The sequence below is a fragment of the Pongo pygmaeus genome, chromosome 6 (assembly GCF_028885625.2).
Source record: "Pongo pygmaeus isolate AG05252 chromosome 6, NHGRI_mPonPyg2-v2.0_pri, whole genome shotgun sequence".
NCBI lineage: Eukaryota > Metazoa > Chordata > Mammalia > Primates > Hominidae > Pongo > Pongo pygmaeus.
In genome coordinates, this window is record NC_072379.2 from 151,345,008 (window position 1) to 151,365,228 (window position 20,221).

At 35.2% G+C, this 20,221-nt stretch overlaps 1 protein-coding gene across 21 annotated transcripts in view; it reads right to left on the reverse strand.

Moving 5' to 3' along the window:
• The window catches only part of KMT2C (lysine methyltransferase 2C), a 303,468-nt gene that overhangs the window by 137,696 nt on the left and 145,551 nt on the right, over window positions 1-20,221 (reverse strand). For all 21 annotated transcript variants that reach the window (XM_054495266.1, XM_063668010.1, XM_063668006.1 and 18 more), the window contains one exon: window positions 1,022-1,184. In XM_054495266.1, coding sequence (XP_054351241.1) covers window positions 1,022-1,184 — 163 coding nt within the window. The remainder of the gene's footprint in view (window positions 1-1,021; window positions 1,185-20,221) is intronic.

Here is a 20,221-nt window from a genome sequence, read left to right on the forward strand (position 1 = left end):
GGGTGATATGATTACATATGTGGACACAAAATAATTTTAATGGAAAATGAAATTATGGTACTCAACAAAGATAAAGGGTAATGATCATGTAGACTAACTGTATTTGAGATTAGTTTAAGCCTGAGGTACCTATACTTATGTTTCACAGACCTGGAGAAGATAGGAAAAAAGCTTTTATCAACATTGCTAAGGAACAGGTAAAAGCTAACATTAGGTAACTAAGAGGTGACATAAAAAAGATTGAATAAAATATCATGGAGGTTTCATAATGAGACTGGAAATTCAAAAGACTAGGAGAAAAAAGATCCCAAAACATACATGCTCATTGGGAAAACACATAGTAAGAAAAAGGAGAGATATCTATTTAATGATACAATAGTAAAGAGTTATAATTTCCTATATAACGTAAATTTCAAGCATTTAAACATTTTAATTGAATTATAAAATACTATTTGGAAAAGAAAGAAAAACAGCACGACTGCAGATTACAGATGACTATGACAGATGAATCATCAAAAGGTGCTAGCAGAGATTTCTATTACACCTATCAGGGATACACAATTTCTAAGAATTTCAGAAGTGTTTGGTGTTCCTATTAACATAAATCCTGAAATAACACCTGAGTGAACTGTCTTCTAATTCTTCAACTGGATGGCTTTTTAGTGTAAAAGATGTTGAATACTGATTGACTTTTTAATAAAGGATTTTATAGTATAAATCAGAAATACTGCATAGTCCCTATTTACATCTTTCTCCAGTGGTTTTTAAAATGTTTTAAGAATAAAAAACATGCAAACTTTATTTGATTTTTCTGAGGAAATAACTTTTGGATTTAATTTCAATGAAACCGTTGATAACATTTCCCTCCCCAACGATCTCTGGCAATGATCCCTCAGATTTTAAAGATTATGTATTATTACCTTTTAATACAAGTGGAATAACACTCAGGGAATTTACAACATTTGTTATTTTCAGTAAATACATTGGTTGAAGTTTAAAAGTCTATCCGTAGTAAACTTACATCTTTCAGGAGCTTGGTCAATGTGTTCTGGACAAAGCAGGAAGATGTGACTGAAATCCTGAAAGGTGCCGGCTCCTGCAGCACAAGGATAATGATACATCTGGGTACATTTCTCTTCACAGCATTTGATAGTGGCTCCAAGGTGCTTACAAAATGCACATCGCTGAAAGGGGTAAAGGAGAGAAATCTCTTTATAAAACCTTGAAAAGGAATATTCAAATATAAGCTGGAAGGTATAAAAAACTCTCTGTACATCACAAGTAAAACAAATTGAACCTGCAAAATATTAAACAAAGGATTCGTTAAAAATAATAAAATCTACATTACTCAATTTAGTGCTTCGTGTGCTACCAACTCATCCTTCCATTCAAATTAGAAAGTTAGAATTTCATTCCTTATATTTTCAAAAATAAATTTTGAAGCATTTTTGAAAGAAAACCTAAAGATTTTTTTTAAAAGCAAATAGTAATATGGTTAAAAGGGCAAGTTTCTATATTGAGGATTATTATAAAGTTTTTAAATCCCACCAAAACTAGTAATAGGAACTTATATTATTTATGAGACACATTACTATTTTTTACCCTGCCTAAAAATAAATACAAAATAAACTCATCAATTATAAGTTAACAGGGACACAAATGGTTAAAGACTCACAAAAAAAAAACTACATACTTCAATGTAGCAATCAACTTCAAATTTCTTAACAAAAGATGGAAATGTGGGGGGGAAAAAATTAGTCATCTGGTATCTTTCCCATTTCAACCTGCCTCCATTATCTTGCAAGTGGTAGAACGCACAGAAATAAGCCCCAAACAAGAGGGGCAGTCTAGGGCAAGTGAACACATAAGAAGTCAGAAGAAATTATGTAAAATGTTGCATTTCCTTATTCAGTTTTCCCTTAGAATGATTCACACACTCTTCCTCATTCTCCCAAGTCCACTTTGAGCATCATTTTCTTTGAGGAGAGTTTGATGGGCCCTGTACTATACAGTATGAAATCTCTCTGTGGGAAATGACTATCTAACACAAATTTTTGTTTACGCCATTACATGGTACTTACTTGCTTATGCCATTACATGATCAGTTTATCTTTTTCTCATCCTAGTCCAGGATCCTTCAATTGAGGCACCGTACTATCCTTGTATCCAAAGCACCAAAAATGCTGCTTGAAACAGGCCCTAATAGATAGGTGCTCCTATACATATACCAAAAAAACTTAACTTTTGGTGATCTTGTTTGTAAGTGTGGCTCATAAACAGCTTAGCTGAGATAACTGGAGCCTCATGTAACAGAGACAGCTGGATCCTGCTAACATTACTGTGGATATCTTCACATGTTACTACACTGACTTTATATTCTGCTAATTAACCAGGGACAACAGTAGTTAAAATTATAATTGTTTTCAATGTTTTATGTGTAAATCTGTATATCACATACTATCAAACTCTTCCTCACTGTCATCAGTCTACTGCATTGAATCAACATAACAAAGCGAAGTGACTCCTGAGGGCTGAATCAGAATGAAGAAAAGAAAGAGATACAAAAATTTGGCCAGGCCCGGTGGCTGACACCTGTAATCCTGGCACTTTGGAAGGCCAAGGCGGGCTGATCACGAGGTCAGGAGATTGAGACCATCCTGGCTAACACAGTGAAACTCCATCTCCACTAAAAATACAAAAAATTAGCCGGACGTGGTGGTGGGCGCCTGTAATCCCAGCTGCTCGGGAGGCTGAAGCAGGAAAAGGTTCTAAATAACTCATAAACACTAATTACTGTTGTGACACTTTAATTTTATATAATATTTATAAGTATACAGAATAACATTTCAGTGCTATTTTGGCACTCAAGGGTATTAATGCATTAGAAACACAGAAAAAAATAAATATTTGTCTTCACTGATAAAATGTAATAACCAGCTTTTACAAAACAGGCAATTTTTTATATTATAACTCCCAAGGTATCTAAATATGTTTAGTGCATTAACAGAACCCAGAATTAACTACAAATACAACACCTTGGTAGTCTAAATGTCCGAATAGAAAGGCCACGTAAATGTCGAAAGAAAAAGTACAATCAATCTGTTGAAAAATGTTTATAACAACTCATTAACATAAGTAATTACTGCTAAATTGTTAAAATCTAAAATCGTTTATTTTGATACCATATGGCAAGTTTTGAAGAAGCCTTGTGCACTAAAAATAATCTTGGCAGATAAAATATAATGAGAGGTAAGTATATAATAACAGAAAATAATTTAAATTGACCAGCTTCTCAATGTCTTTCTCATTTTAGAAACACCAATATGTTCTCTTAATCATATCTGCAATGAAAAATATTATATTAGCTAAACTACTATGAAAAGTACTGGAATATATCTAGCATACTAATTTACAATATCATATAAAGATATCAGTGAATAAAAGAAGGAAAATAAAACACTACATTTAGGAGAATGCTTCAAACCCATCTGTTACAATTAAATAGCTAATGAAGAGCACTCGGCATTAAAAGAAAATGTTTACTATATATACACAGTCTGGAATGTATCTTCCTAAACCAAATAAAAAGTACTTGTAAAATCGTAGACAATATCAAAGAATGGATTTCCACAGGGAACTTCTCAAATGTCAACACTCTTATACACTACACATAAAAGAAATCAAGTTAAAATATTAATGATATAATAAGTAATATATAATACATAAGTAACAATTACGAAGCTAACTAACATTTGGGGAGGAGGGATAAAGTAAACAGCTCTTGGCTGGGCATGGTGGCTCACGCTTTTAATCCCAGCACTTTGGGAGCCTGAGGCAGGTGGATCATTTGAGCTCAGGAGTTCGAAACCAGCCTGGGCAACACGGTGAAACTCCACCTCTACAAAAAATACAATAATTAGGTGGGCATGGTGGCATGCACCTACAGTCCCAGCTACTCACGAGCCTGGGGTGGGAAAACTGCTTGAGCCCAGGGGGTTGAGGCTGCAGTGAGCTGTGATCACACTACTGCACTCTAGCCTGGGCAACAAAAGTGAGAACCTGTCTAGAAAATTAAAAAAAAAAAAAAAAAGCCCTTAAATGGTGTATCAACTAAATGGTTTATTTGAATCAATAATGAAAATTCCTAGACAGCATTTTTTTCTTTTTACTTGTATTCATCATTAAAAAGACAGGGAGTAAGAAAAGGAAAAAAGTAACATGTTATAATCCAAGAACACAATAACAACAACAACAAAAACTCAGTGAGAACTCATATTACCAATTTTAAGAATGAGTCTGAGGAATTTTCAAAACTTTTATTTAATAGATTGAAATAATCTGTCAAAATGTATCTATAAAACAAAACAGAATGAACAAAATTTCTGAGATTAAAGTTGTATCATAAAAAAATACCAAGAAGTTAAATATTCCACAGTTCATTTAATTAATTATCCAGTATTTATTCTGTACCAACTACAGCAATGGTTTTAGGCTACGTGTTCTAATAAATAAGTATTATAAGGCTCCCCATGCTCCAAATTTGTTTTTAATCTTCACCAATCTTTTTTTAGTATTAGACAACTAGGATTCTCCCAGGATGCAGTAATAAAGAACAAAGATGGAAAGTAAGAGAAAGAGGTAGAATGACATGAAAATCTGATCCAGAAGATGCAATGTCTGTTTTATATGAGTACCAGAAAGGGAGAAAATAGGAGGAATTATAATCACCAAAATTCTAAAGGAAAAGTTATGTAAATATCTAATAATAAAAGCTAACATTTAATTAAGCATAATCCTCATTCAACAGATGAGGAACCTAAAACCCAAAGAGTCATTATCACTGTTCCACTTATCTCTATATCCCTACAAAAATACCCACTCTTGATCTGTAACAATGCCTCCCTTAAACTCCCTGAATGGCAGCTTCAGGTAAAAACTTCCCAGAAAGTTTGAAATAACAAGGATAAAAGGAAAATTATTGGAGCCACATAAAAAAGAAAACAGATCATTACAAAAAAAGAAGACTCGGGCATCAGTTCTCATTACCGATACTGAATTAAAAAGAAACCCAAAAAAATCATTATTTTCCTAGATCTATAAAAAATTATTTAAAACCAAAATTTTAATGTCCATTAAGCTAACATTCAAGTCCATGGATAACAAATGTAAATAGGTTAAATTCTCTAGTAAAAGACAGCAACTTTCAAAACATGCAAAATATACTACTTAACACATATACATATTTTACATATAACTATACTACAGACTTCATTTATGTATGTGTGTGTACACATATATAAAATGAATGAAATGCTTTGGATATTTGTCCCCGCCAAAATTTCATGTTGAAATGTAATCCCCAATGTTGGAGGTGGGGCCTTATGGGAGGTGTTTGGGTCATGGGGGCAAATCCCTCATGGCTTGGTGCTGTCCTTGCAATAATGAGTGAGTTCTCACAAGATCTGGTTGTTCAAAAGTGTATGGCATCTCAACCCCTCTCGTTTGCTCCTGTTCTTGCTATGTGAGATGCCTGCTCCCCCTTCTCCTTCCACCATGATTTCAAACTTTTTTTTAAATTTATTATTTATTATTTATTTTTTTGAGACAGAGTTTCACTCTGTTGCCCAGGCTGGAGTGCAGTGGCCCGATCTCGGCTCACTGCAACCTCCGCCCCCCAGGTTCAAGCAATTCTCCTGCCTCAGTCTCCCGAGTAGCTGGGATTACAGGCACCTGCCACCGCGCCCGGCTAAATGATTTCAAACTTCTTGAAGCCCTCACCAGAAGCAGATGCCAGCACCACACTTCCTGTACTGTCTGCAGAATCGTGAGCCAATTAAACCTCTTTTTGTTATCAATTACCCAGCGACAGGTATTTCTTTACAGCAACACAGGAGCGGCTATATATATATATATATATTCATACATATGCACAATGCACAGTGACATACACAATTCAAAAATAGACTTGAGGGGAAAAAACACAAACACTATCCAAAAAATGCAGGTATAGCAATAATTGCAAAGAAATAGAATTTAAACTAAAAAGCAATGAACAAGTCAAAGATAATATTTCATAATAACTTAAGTTTTATGTTACAGTGTAAATTCCAAAAGCCATAGTCATTAAAGTTTATACCCCTAATAAATGTATGTCACATATAAAAAGTAAAGCTGAGTAGAAATAATATGCATAGATTAGACCTTAACATAGCTCTCAAATCAAGATATTAAGTAGATGTGAAATAAATAATAACAGTGATAGGGTTTGATTCAAACAGACACATAAAATACACACAGATCTCTGTATTCCAAAAATAGAGAAAACATTCTATTCAAATGTACATAGAATTTTCAAAAAAAAAATTCACATGTATGGTCATAAAGAAATGTCCACATATTCTAAAAAGCAGGTATTTCCTGGGTTATATTCAGTAAAAGCAGATGTGTCCCCATCCCTAATACAATAAAAATTAGAAATTCACAATATAAGGATAAACTCCCAAATCTATCCACTGGCAAAATTTAGAAGTCCTTTCTATATAACGGCAGAGTTTCAATCAAGAAGAAAAATCATCTATTATTTTTAAATGATTAAGACACATCAAAAAAATCTCTGAGACATGGCAAATGTGGTATTCAGAGGAAAAAATATAGCTTCAAACATGCAAAACTGTAAGACTAAAGAATTAAAATAAATAATGCCCGATTCAAAAATTAAGCCAATAAGAATCAACATATAATCCATGAGATTCGCAATCTAGGGAAGTAAACCCACCCTAATACTGTGTTTATTAAAATGCTATTAATGAGATTCGATGTTTAAACAACTGTTCGCTTTAGAAAATGAAATAAAGCTGACTGAAATAAAACCTAATCTATGAAATTATTCTGTATATGAATTGACCTGAAGTAATGAACAGTTCAATGACTGACTCATAGCTCTTGTTCTAGTCCAGGCTAATCATTCTAGTTGGCATACTATTAAACACACATTTCTGATTGAAACATCTGCTAAAAAAATAACATCAAACGACATTACAAAATCAAAATGGAGACTGCTAAGAGTGGGACTTTTCTCCTGCCAGTATCTTTCCTTTCTGACACATCCTCCTCACTGCTGCCACAGTAATCTTTCTAAAGGAATACAAATATATTCTGAATCACACGCAAACCCCTCAATACAGAATGTGTGGTAGGCAATATTCTAAAATGCCCACATACCACCAACCCCACCAAATTTCCTACCCTAATACAGAGGCTGTAAATATGATGAAATATCATGGCAAGGATAATGCCATTAATATATTATATGGCAAAGGAATTCTGCAGATATGATTAAAGCCACCAATCAACTGCCTTTGAATTAATCAAAAGGGAGATTTGCCTAATCTAATCAAATAACCCCTTTGAAAGCAGAGTTTTCTCCAGCTAGTAGCAAAAGGGAAATTCACAGCAAGGGAACATTTCAATACACTGTTGCTATCTTTGAAGATAAAAAGAGCCAGGAGCAAAAACCAAAGAGTGGCCTCTAGGAACTGAGAGTGACCCAAGCCAATAGGCAGTAAGAAAATGGTGAGCTCGGCAGGGTGCGGTGGCTCACGCCTGTAATCCCAGCACTTTGGGAGGCCCAGGCAGGCGGATCATGAGGTCAGGAGATTGAGACCATCCTGGCTAACATGGTAAAACCCTGTCTCTACTAAAAATACAAAAAAAAAAAAATTAGCTGGCATGGTGGCGCACGCCTGTAATCCCAGCCACTTGGGAGGTTGAAGCACGAGAATCACTTGAACCCAGGAGGTAGAGGTTGCAGTGAGCCAAGATTGCACCACTGCACTCCAGCCTGGGCGACAGAGCAAGGATCCGTCTCAAAAAAAAAGAAAGAAAGAAAATGGCGAGCTCAGCCCTACAACTGCATAGAACTGAATTCCTCCCACACCTGAATGCACCTAGAAGAGGATTCACCCCCAGAGCCTCCACCCAGATAACGCCTTGATTTGAATCTTGCGAGACCTTAAACAGAGAGCACAGTTGAGCCTGCCCTGAGTTCTGATCTAAGTAAATGGGTGCTGTTTTAAGATATTAAGTTTATGGTAATTGCTTTATAATAATAGATAACAAACAGAGCAGCATTTCAAGGCCCTCCATGCTTTGGTCTCTGCCAAATCACTATTATATTTTTAAGATTTTTTTTTAAACATTATACTTACATTACACAATGTCTTAACACTATGAAGTAAAAATGTAAATATTTTAAACTCTGGCTTGGAAATGAGGAGGCAGAATCTCAGATATTTTCCTAAAATAAAATAGCTTTCTGAGTCCACAAAAGTGCCCTCTACCTATTGGGTCAAAGAAAAAGTAATTTCCCTATTTGTAACAACATACATAAATTATAAACCCTGAAGAAATAGGTCCCTAATAGCTATAATCTTTAACATAACCATAAATAAAAACATGAATAAATCTGACTACATAAAAATGTAAAAACTTCTATGTAGTGAGAACACACATTACAGAAAAAAAATCAAATGACAAAAAATAACCTCCAATTTGAATTACAAATATCTAGTATCCTGGATATATACAAATAAAGCACGTAAGTTATAAAAATGAGTATAATTTTAAAATAGACAAGGACACTTTATAGAATTCCATAATTTAAGGAAGACATAAAGTCAGCCAATAAACTATGGGTAATATGCAAGAATCAGTAAGCATTATTATTTGCCAGCAGCTAAGCCAAGTACTTTATAAGAATTATTTTATTCCCATCTATGCCAGGCACAGTGGCTTACGCATGTAATCCCAACATTTTGGAAGGCAGAGGTGGGTGCATCACCTGAGGTCAGGAGTTTGAGACCACCCTGGCCAACATGGTGAGACCCCGTTTCTATTAAAAATACAAAAATTAGCTGGGCCTGGTAGCAGTCGCCTGTAATCCCAGCTACTTGGAAGGCTGAGGCAGGAGAATCAGTTGAACCCAGGAGGTAGAGGTTGCAGTGAGCCAAGATCACGCCACTGCACTCCAGCCTGGGCAACAGAGTGAGACTCCATCTCAAAAACAAAAAAACAACAACAAAAAAGAAACAAATTACTTTATTCCCATCTAACCACCACCATTGTAGGTAGATATCACTATTTTTCATTTTACAAATGAAGCAGAGAGGTTAAATTTCCTTGCTCAAGCCCATAGAGTCAGGAAATGAAAGAGGAACTGAACTCAAGGAGTTCATAATTAGTTATATACAAGTAATAAAGACAAATTCATCGACTATGGAAATGTACTGAGTACTTTGTCTTGTTTACATAATGATTTTTATTTAGGTTGTAAGAAAATAACATATAGCCAGGCACGGTGGCTCGTGCATGTAATCCCAGCACTTTGGGAGGCCAAGGCAGGCAGATCACTTGAGACCAGGAGTTCGAGACCAACCTGGCCAACATGGCGAAACCCCATTTCGACCAAAAAAAATACAAAAATTAGCCAGGCGTGGTGGTGCACACCTGTAATCCTAGCTACTCGAGAGGCTGAGGCAGGAGAATCACTTGAACCCAGGAGTTGGAGGTTGCAGTGAGCCAAGATTGCGCCACTGCACTCCAGCCTGGGTGACAGAGCTGGACCTTGTCTCAAAAAAATAAAAAAGAAAAAAGAAAATAAGAAAAGAAAGTAGCCACTTCGCGGTTAGAATCCATAAAATACTCTCAGCGTCAACCAAAAGAAATGTACTGCAATGTTTATAGAACACAATTCATAATGACCTCAAATTGAAAGTCCTCAAAATGCCCAACGGTAAAATAAATAAATTATAGTACTCTTTTAACGACAGAATAGTATACACCAATGAGAAAAATAAACGACTGGAAGGAACAATTTGGATTTATCTCACAAATATATACGTGAAAGATGACAGAAAACAGTACTTAGTAGCTCAATTATACGAAGTACAAAGCCAATTACACAAAGTACAAACATAGGCAAGACTCACCTATGTTGTTACTAGATGATAGTGCATGTCTTTGGGGAGTTAGGATTAGTAACCAACAGGAGGTTTGAATGGAATTTCTGGGGCGCTATTATTTGTTTCCTGATGTGATTTTAGTATATAGGTTCTAATATTTGGGGTATTCCTAGAAATGTGTACCTATTATTCACTTGCTACATACATATATACATATATAGAGAGAGAGAGAGAGCACATATATATATGCTATATATATAGCAAAGTGAATTTTATAGATAATTCTTCAGTATATTTTTAGAAAAATTAAGTTTTTTTAGAAAATTAAGAGAATTTTAGATAAAAACTCAACTTTTAACGGAAAATATTTTCCTTTCTCTTTCTCACATGAAATTCTATATCAAGGTTAGTATCCTACCTGGTATCTCTCCAATAGTGGGTTAAGAGTTTGTTTTCTTCTCAAGTAACCTGTATTATATTAAGATGATATTAACTGAAATAATCAGATAGATGAATGCACCATAAAGCTAATTCTAAGATATCTGTCCTTAGCCAAAAGCAGAAAAGGGATACACATAACTTCCACATAAAACATCCACCCCCATTTTTTTGGTTATTCTTAAAAGCTCGTAATGTATACAATGATAAAATTTATTGCTTCAAATTAGGGTTTTTGAAATTGAAATATTAATTTAAACATGTTTGCTTAACACAACTTTAAAGTTAATAAGAAAACTGCATATTACAGAAGAGTTAAATACTTCAAAAAGTGGGAAAAAATTTAAAAGCTTTCATTTGAGTAGGAGTAAACACAGACACAGTAAGAATCAAGTTAGTTGGATACACTTAAATCATGTCTTTTAAGAACATAAGAACAGATTATTTGCTTTCTCTTTGGTCCAAAACCTTGGTGTAATTTTAGTCCAAATTTGAAACTAACAGAAGAATACTCAGCTTCTTAAAAGTTTTATTTCAAGAACAGTAAAAGAACTTCTGGTCTTACAAACATTACACAGATGAAACGAGTTTCTCCAAACAGATGTATGTAAAAATCTAGTAAATATACCCCCAGGTTGAGTCAATAAGGTGAACCAGATTCTGGTTGAATGGAATCCTTGAAATACAACTTTGGTGAACAAACTGTTTGTGTTTTCCACTTTTCTTAAAAAAGAGAAGTGATAAAGCAGATTTCCAGTACCTGCCAACTGACAAAATGCTACTTACCAGGTAAAAACCACTACCAAAAATCAGAATCACAGAAGGGCTATCAGTAAAATTATGAATGCCACAAATTAACACGATGTTAACAGCTGAATTATGCATCAAAAGAGTATTTATATAATCACAGCAAATAACTCAAATCTTTTACATCACTAGTAAACTCAAAGAAAGATAGCAAAAAGCAATAACATTAAATTTCATTACTGATGTACTAGCTTTAACTATTTAATACTAGTACACTTAGTTTTGATTACTTTGAAATTGAAAGAAAAACAATAATCTTTTCTTCTTTTAATGACTTTTTCAGTTATAGGAAAGATGATATTAAAAGAAAATATACAACTATAGCTTAGCTACAGGTATAAGATTGTTTTAAAGATATGTAATTGTGCTATTGAATTAAACTGAAAACGTAAATATCAACTCATGATTTTGAAAAAAAAATCTTTTTTATGTTTGGTTTTGGTAAAAGGAGAGAGAAATAAGTCAGAAGAACAGAAAATACAGAAATACTCACTTTTCCATATTCAATTAATTTTTGACCAAGGGGCCAAGATAATTCAAGAGAGCAATAAATAATCTTTTAGAATGATGCTGGAACTGCTAAATAATCCGTATGGAAAACAAAGAAACATGAATCTTATCTCGTATTCTCTTATCATATGTGTAATTTAACCATAAATGGATTTTTTTAAACCTACAAGTAACACTGGGGCAAGCAAAGATTTTTTAATAAAGCCATAAACAGCATAATTTTTTCAACTTCCAAAAAATTAACAAATGACAAACGTCATCAAAATTAAACCCTCTGCTGTTCAATAAACATTGCTAAATAAATGAAAACAAGTCACACATTAGGCAAAAATATGTATAAAATGCATCTCCAATAACTGACTTCTGTGAATAATATATAAAAAAACTCTTACAACTCAAGATGACAAGCAAATCAATTGGAAAAAAATGGTGGTAGAGACAAAATACTTTAACAGACATGTCACCAAAGATATACAAATGGCAAAAAAAAGACATAAAAAGAGGCTCAATCTAATTAATTATCAGGGAATGCAAAATCAAACCCACAATAAATTACCACTAAATGCCAACCAGATGGCTAAAATTTAGAAACAGTGGCAATATCCAGTGCTGGCAACAATGTACATCAAATGGAACTCTCAGATCTCTAGAAATGGAAAAGTATACAGACACTTTTTAAGAAACCGTGAAACTGTTTTCCAAAGTTAAGAATATATTTCCAACAAGTCAGAAATTCCAGTCCTAGGTATTTACCCAAGAAACATGAAAAGATACATCCACAACGAAGCATGTTACATAAATGCTCACAGCAGCTTTATATACTGGCCAAAAATTGAACGAAACTTAACTGCAAGCTAGTGAATGGACCAATCTCAAAACCATTATGCTAAGCAAAAAAAGGCAGACAGAAAAGATTCTATACTGTATGGTTCCATTCATATATTAGTCTAGAAAAGGCAAAACTATAGGAAAGCAACAGATCGGTGATTGCCAGGAGCTGGAGTGGGAGGTAGGCAGTAACTTCAAAAGGTCATGAGCGAATTTATGGGTAAAGGATGTATTCTGTATCTTGACTATGATGGTAATTACATGAATGTTCATATTTACCAAATCACATTCGATACACACCTTAGAAAGGGTGAATTACAGTGTATGCAAAATATACCTTAACAAAACAATGACTCTCACACATAAATTTATTTATTTATTGGATAACAGGATAGGGACTAATATCAGAATAACTTTCCTAAAATGTCTCAAATCTGAAGAAAATGTAAAAGCTAACTAATTGAAGTTACCTGTAAATAACCAAAAACTGGCTGGAATGGGAGGACATTTTATTTTACCCTTGGAAAAAAAGCGGAATATCATTGGCTAAAATCTATATTTAAATAGAGTTTCAGTCTGGGTGCGATGGCTCCTGCCTGTAATCCCAGCACTCTGGAAGGCCAAGGAGGGTGGACCACCTAAGGCCAGGATTTTGAGAGCAGCCTAGCCAACATGGCGAAACCCCATCTCTACTAAAAATACAAAAATTAGCTGGGTGTGGTGGTGGGCACCTATAGTCCCAGCTACTTGAGAGGCTGAGGCATGAGAATCGCTTGAACCTGGGAGGTGGAGGTGGCTGTGAGCCGAGATTGTGCCATTGCACTCCAGCCTGGGCGACAGAGACCCTGTCTCAAAAGAAAAGAAAAGAAAATTCTACAACTAATAAGTATAGTAATTTCAATGAAAATTTTAGTGGATGGGCTTAACAAGAGATTGGTAGAAAATTGGTCCATCTCCTTGAAAACACATGAATAGTGTATCTATTCTGAGGAACTAAAAGTAAAAACACTGGGAAGAAAACGAACAGACCCTCAGTAATCTACAAAATATCAAATATACTAACATTCATGTAATTAGAGTTACAGAGGAAGAGGAGAGAGTAATGAGACAGAAAAAGAATAAGAAATAAAAGTCAAGCTTTTCACAAATTTGGTGAAAAATATCAACTTACAGTTTCAAGAAGCTCAGCAACCCCCAAGCAGGATGAATACAAAGAAAACCACACCTAGGCACATCATAGTCAGACTGCTGAAAACCAAAGATAAAGAGAAAATCCTGAAAGCAGCCAGAGAATATCAAAACATTATTATATACATGGGAATAATGATACTACTGACACCACACCTGACTTCTCATTAGAAACCATGGAAGACAGGAAACAATGCAACATCTTTTAAATGCTTGAAGAAGAAAAACATAATCATCCCAGAACTCTATATTCAGGGAAAAAAGGCAAAAATGAATGCAGACTTCCACTTTCTGACAAAATGCAGAAAATGTACTTTTCCCTGTTCTTTCCACTAAATACAGCTTTAAAAACCCTTGGCCGTGATACATAAGACAAACAAAAGAAGACAACAAAATGTAGAGAGAGGGCAGACCAATTAGGGCTTCAGGTGCCAAGAAACAAAAGAGGATGAATTCCCTAGGTTTCCTTTCTGACTCATATATACAAGAAAAGTTGCTAGAGAAGCAGACAACTCAGAAACACCAACAGGCACACACATACGTAAAACCCCAAGAAAATTCTGCTGTCTCTTGTCAAAAAAGCAGGGAAGCGGCAGCCTACCAAGACAAAAAACTCATAGACAACAACAAACCAGTTTAAGCCAAATGGTACAAATAAAAGCCCAAGCCATATACCTTTTGCAAAGACTTAAAAGGAGGACATAGTCAGCCATTCCCCACTCCTACCCACAGACAACATGATACCACAGCAGGCCAAGTGGGGACACAGGACATTCATACCCACAGAGCAGTAACGCGGCTTCCTCCCTCTAGAGTGTGGGTGGAGAAAAAGTGGGGAGCCTGAGTTCAACACCCACCCAATGATAAGGACATATCCCTATCCCTCCCTCTACAGAGATATGACAGGAGAGGCCTACTGGAGAATCCAAACTCAAAGCACTGCCCAGTGATAACTTAACCACCCCTCCATCCCAGTGTCAGTGGAGGCCAAGTGAAAAGCAGGAACCTTTTGAGCCAGGGTGGTATTCACAAAGGTATAATGCAAGTCCAGAGTTTTCACTCCTACTCAGCATTTACTAGGTGTACGTCTCCATCAATGAGTCAACAAAGGCCTACTATGGAACTGGAATCTCCACATACACCTGGGAGTAGAAACAAGGCTGTGCCCCACCTCCACCCCAAAAGCAAAGTTTCAGACAAATCCTACTAAAAGGGGGGATTTAAATAAAATGCAGAGCTTCATAACACAACACTTAAAATGCAAAGGATTCAACCAAATATAACATGTCATACCATACTAAGAACCAGGAAAATCTGAACAGGAATTTGAAAATATAGTCAAAAGGTGCAAACAATGAGAATTCATAGATGTCATAATTATCTATCAAAGATTTTAAACTATATATTATAAAACTGCTTCAACAAGCAATCACAGCCGGACACAGTGGCTCACGCCTGTAATCCCAGCACTTTGGGAGGCAGAGGTGGTTGGATCACTTGAGGTCAGGAGTTCGAGACCAGCCTGGCCAACATCGTGAAACCCCATCTCTACTAAAAATATAAAAATTAGCCAGGCATGGTGGTGCACGCCTGTGATTCCAGCTACTCCAGAGGCTGAGGCATGAGAATCACTTGAACCCAGGAAGCAGAGGCTGCAGTGAGCTGAGATCATTCTACTGCATTCCAGCCTGGGCAACAGAGCAAGAGTCTGCCTCAAAAAAAAAAACAAGCAATTACAAACATAATTTTGAAACAAAGGAAACAATACAAAGTTTCGCAAAGAAATCAAGAAAGAAACAAATACCAAGTTGAAAACTAAAAAATATGCTAACAAAAACAAAATACAAACTAAGTTGAACAACAAAATGGGAGAGATTACCCAACCTAAACAAGAGAAGAAAATGAACTGATTAAAAAAAAAAAAAAAAAAAAAAAAGTGGCCAGGTGCGGTCGCTCAGGCCTGTAATCCCAGCACTTTGGGAGGCCGAGATGGGTGGATCACCTGAGGTGAGGAGTTCAAGACCAGCCTGGCCAACATGGCAAAACCTTGTCTCTACTAAAAATACAAAAATTAGCTGCACATGGTGGCGGGCACCTATAATTCCAGCTACTCAGGAGGCTGAGGCAGGAGAATCACTTAGACCCAGGGGCAGAGGTTGCAGTGAGCTGAGATCGTACCACTTCTCTCCAGCCTGGGCAAAAGAACAAAACTCTGACAATAAATAAATAAATAAATTAATTAATTAATTAATTTAAAAAAAAAAAAGACATTAAAGACACTTGTGGGACTATAATGAATGATGCAACATTCCTGTCACTGGAATCTCAGAAAAGGAACATGATGCAGCTGAACAATTATTCGAAGACCCACAGATTCAAGAAATTGAATAAATCCTAAGAGGATACACACAAATAAATCAATGCTAATATATATCATAAACTTCTGAAAACTAATGACTAAACTAAAAAACCTTGAGATAAATAAGAGAAATGACACCTTATCCACAGATAAAAAACAACTCAAATGACAGCAGATTTCTCACCTGAAACCATGGAGGCCAGAACAAAGCAGCATAACATGTTTGCAAGTCCTAAAAGAACTGACATCAAAGAATTCTATATCCAGCAAAAATATCCATTAGTAATGAAAGGGAAATCAAGAAATTATGAGATGAATGAGAACTAAAAATTAGTCATGAGACAAAACTACACCTAAAGAATAGTGAGAAAAGTTATTGAACCAGAAAGGAGAATGATAAAAAGGATTCTCAGAACATCCTGAAGGAAGAAAGAACAAACAAGTAGTAAAAATATGGGCAATAAAACAGACTTTACTGTTCCTTGAGTTTTCAAAATAATGTTTAACAATTGAAGCAAAAATTGTTACATGATGCAAAAGCTATGGTGGGTAAAACTGTTGATGCATTTCCAAAACTGAAGGCAGTTGGCACCAAGCTGTATTAGAAGTTGTCACATTCTCAACTGGCACTACAACTACAGTAAAAATAATGTGGAGTATCATTGAGAATATCACTGATGAAGCAGCAAAAATCATTAATGTTTTAAGTCTTGATCCATGAATACACATCTTTTAATTATCTATGTGACAAAACGAGAAATAAAGCGTAAAATAATTGTTACACCATAGTTTTTCTTGAGGAAAGAATTTGTGATCATGTGATTTATAAACTGAAATAACTGCTTTTTTCATGGAACACCATTTTTACATGTAAGAACAACTAACAAACCACAATTATTAAAACTTGATTATCTAACATATTTCTTCAAAAATGAATAAAGTGAGCCTGTCACTTCAAGGAGAACAACTTAGAACATGAGTGGACAATAAGAAGATTTGAAAAACTTACATCCAACAATGTAAGCTTAACTAATTCCAATACTTAGAGACTTTTCTGATGAGATCAGTGGATTATAACAAATGTGAATTTTGTTATTTATTAAAAATGTGTAGGACTAGGCAAGGTGGCTCACACTTGTAATCCCAGCACTTTGGGATCACTGGAGGCCAGAAGTTCAAGACCAGCCTAGCCAACATAGTGAAACCCCATCTCTACTAAAAATATGAAAATTAGCTGGGCCTGGTGGTGCATGCCTATAGTCCCAGCTACTCAGGAGGCTGAGGCATTAGCATCACTTGAACCCAGGAGACGGAAGTGAGCTGAGATCACACCACTGCATTCCAGCCTGGGTAACAGAGTGAGATTCTGTCTCAAACAAACAAAACAAAACAAACAAACAAAAAAAAACAACCATATCAATAGTTGGAATATCTGGATCACTCAGTGAACCAATATTTTCCAAAGACCACTTAGTAATCTTATAAAATCATATATGGGTAAAAGATCCCCTGAAATTGCAAGGTAGTCTAATAAATTTTATATATATATATATATATATATATATATATATATATTTTTTTTTTTTTTTGGTCTGAGATGGAGTCTCACTCTGTCACCCACGCTGGAGTGCAGTGGCACAATCTCGGCTCACTGCAACCTCCACCTCCTGGGTTCAAGTGATTCTCTGCCTCGGCCTCCCCCGTAGGTGGGATTGCAGGTGCCTGCTACCATGCCCGGCTAATTTTTGTATTTTTAGTAGAGACGGGGTTTCACAATCTTCGCCAGGCTGGTCTTGAGCTCCTGACCTCATGATCCACCCGCTTCAGCCTCCCAAAGTGCTGGGATTACAGGCATGAACCACTGCGCCTGGCCCATATATTATAATTTTAAAGGGTAAAGATATAAAGTTCATTGATGGGATTGCAGTCTTCAGATTGCACCAAACCACTTGAAAAACTTGAGAAACTACCACTTCTCAAGCTTTGGTTTAGTATCAAACAGGAATATTCATTAGGGCTTGTGCTTTCATTCTTATAGTATCTTTTAATAAACGGAAGTTATTTCTCAAATGTAGTTGAACGCTCCAATATTTTCCTTTACATTCAGTGCTGTATCTCAAGAACTCTTTTACAAAAATATTATCCTATATTATCTTTTTAAATATAAATAAAAATAATTATCTTTTTAAAAGCTTATGAGTTTAGGTGGACACATGAAGGGCCAAAAGGAATTGGAAGACATTTTCCTACTATTTGTTCTTTCTCTTCTCTTGATTTTCATGATTCATTATTCTCGTAGAAGTGACCTTACCACAGTATAAGGTTCACTTATAATCACTGTTCTGCCTTGTAATTTTAGGTGAATTTGTTACAAAATATTATGAAATCTATAGGAAAAGCCAACTTTCAAAGCTATTAAGTATTTGACTTAATAGTTGAGGGCAATATTATTCAGAAAAATTTCAATCTCATTCCTCAGCGCAAAAAACTGCAATAAAACTTTACCACTGCCAAGTCATTAAATTGCTATGTAGAATGGCAATTCAGTATATTCTGCCTCTATATCTAATAAAAATTCATAAGATTTGATGATGAAGTCCACAAACGCAAGTCAAAATCACTGCCGACACTATTATATAATAGTTCACTAAAACATGACAGATTTAAATATTTTCTGCAAAGTACCTGCTAATAAATAATACAATAAATAATCAGGCTTTAAACATCTGACATTTAACAAGCTTTGTAAATTTGTCGAACTCAAGTCTTTCTGCTCCACAGTTATTTTTGCCACTATCAACTGTAACGCATCTTAGCGGATTCCACTTCAGGTTGTACTAAGTTAGTGTTTGCTCAACTTTTCTGAAAATATTTTCTCTTGTAGTTGTTTCACATAGACTATGCATAAACACTAATTCTTCAATCACTTCAAACTCAGCACTGACTTCTGGAATATGTAACAACTGAACAGTACTGGTAACACCTATTCATCCATCAAAAGCCTAAGAAAACCATGAAAAATCATTCACCCTTCTTTCCAAAATGACTTGATATTACTCCCAATGTCCTTAACTTTTAGAGCAATTACTCTCGCTGAAAGGCTAATAGTCTTTTTTAAAGTTTATTTTCTATGGACACATCTTTGGTTACCATAATAAAACATAATTTAACTACTGTTGGTAATGGTTTTCCTTGCTTGGCTAACAAATAAGCCATTGAAAAATTTACTTTAATTATAGCCTAATTTCCATTTTTTGTTTTTGAGAAGAAATTCTGCTGTGATAAAATTTTGTTTTAATTTACTATTTTTTTTCTGACCTTTTAGTTTTATTCCTGTTGGTTGGGAATATTGTGAGACATGCCCAGTCTGGTAATGTTGACATATATTATTTTCTTTTAGACAGCCATAGTCTTCTAGCATAATAAATATAATGCTTTGCTATCTAATTTGTTAATAATAATATACATTCCACTATGCCTCTAAAGTGTTACATATAAAGTCCACTTTTCTCCTTTTCTTGTTTTAACATGATAGGTAGGTATGCACTGGTAATGAGAGAAATAAATAAGATGCCAGGGCAATATGTGTGGCGCACACACACACACACACACACACATACTGACAAACTGTAACTATGCCATTGTGATTCGTAGCATGCAGAGCAGCAATTTGAAATATATGTGCTCTCTGCAGCAACCAACTCTGACACTGTAGTGCAACAGAAGTCATATATAATGCCCAAATAAATGGGTGTGGTTTTGTTCCCATAAAACATTAGTTTTAAACACTCATACCTGAATGTCGTATGATTTCCTATGTCATAAAATATTATTCCCTTTTAAATTTTTTTCAGACATTTTAAAAGGTAAAAAACATTTTTAGCTCATGTCCCACATAAACATAGCTGGAGGACCAAATGTGACCCACAGGCTGTCATTTGCTGACACCTCCATCCACCCCCTCTGTAGCCTTCAGGGTCCTAAATAAACTTCTATAGTATTTAATGGCCCCTAAATTCCCTTTTTGTCTTCCCAGCTCTGCAGACTGCCAGAAGCTTCTCAGCTTTTCAGCCTCTCAGCTGGATTTTTATGAACTGAACAATTAACTCAAGGGGAAAAGAAAATTTAATGT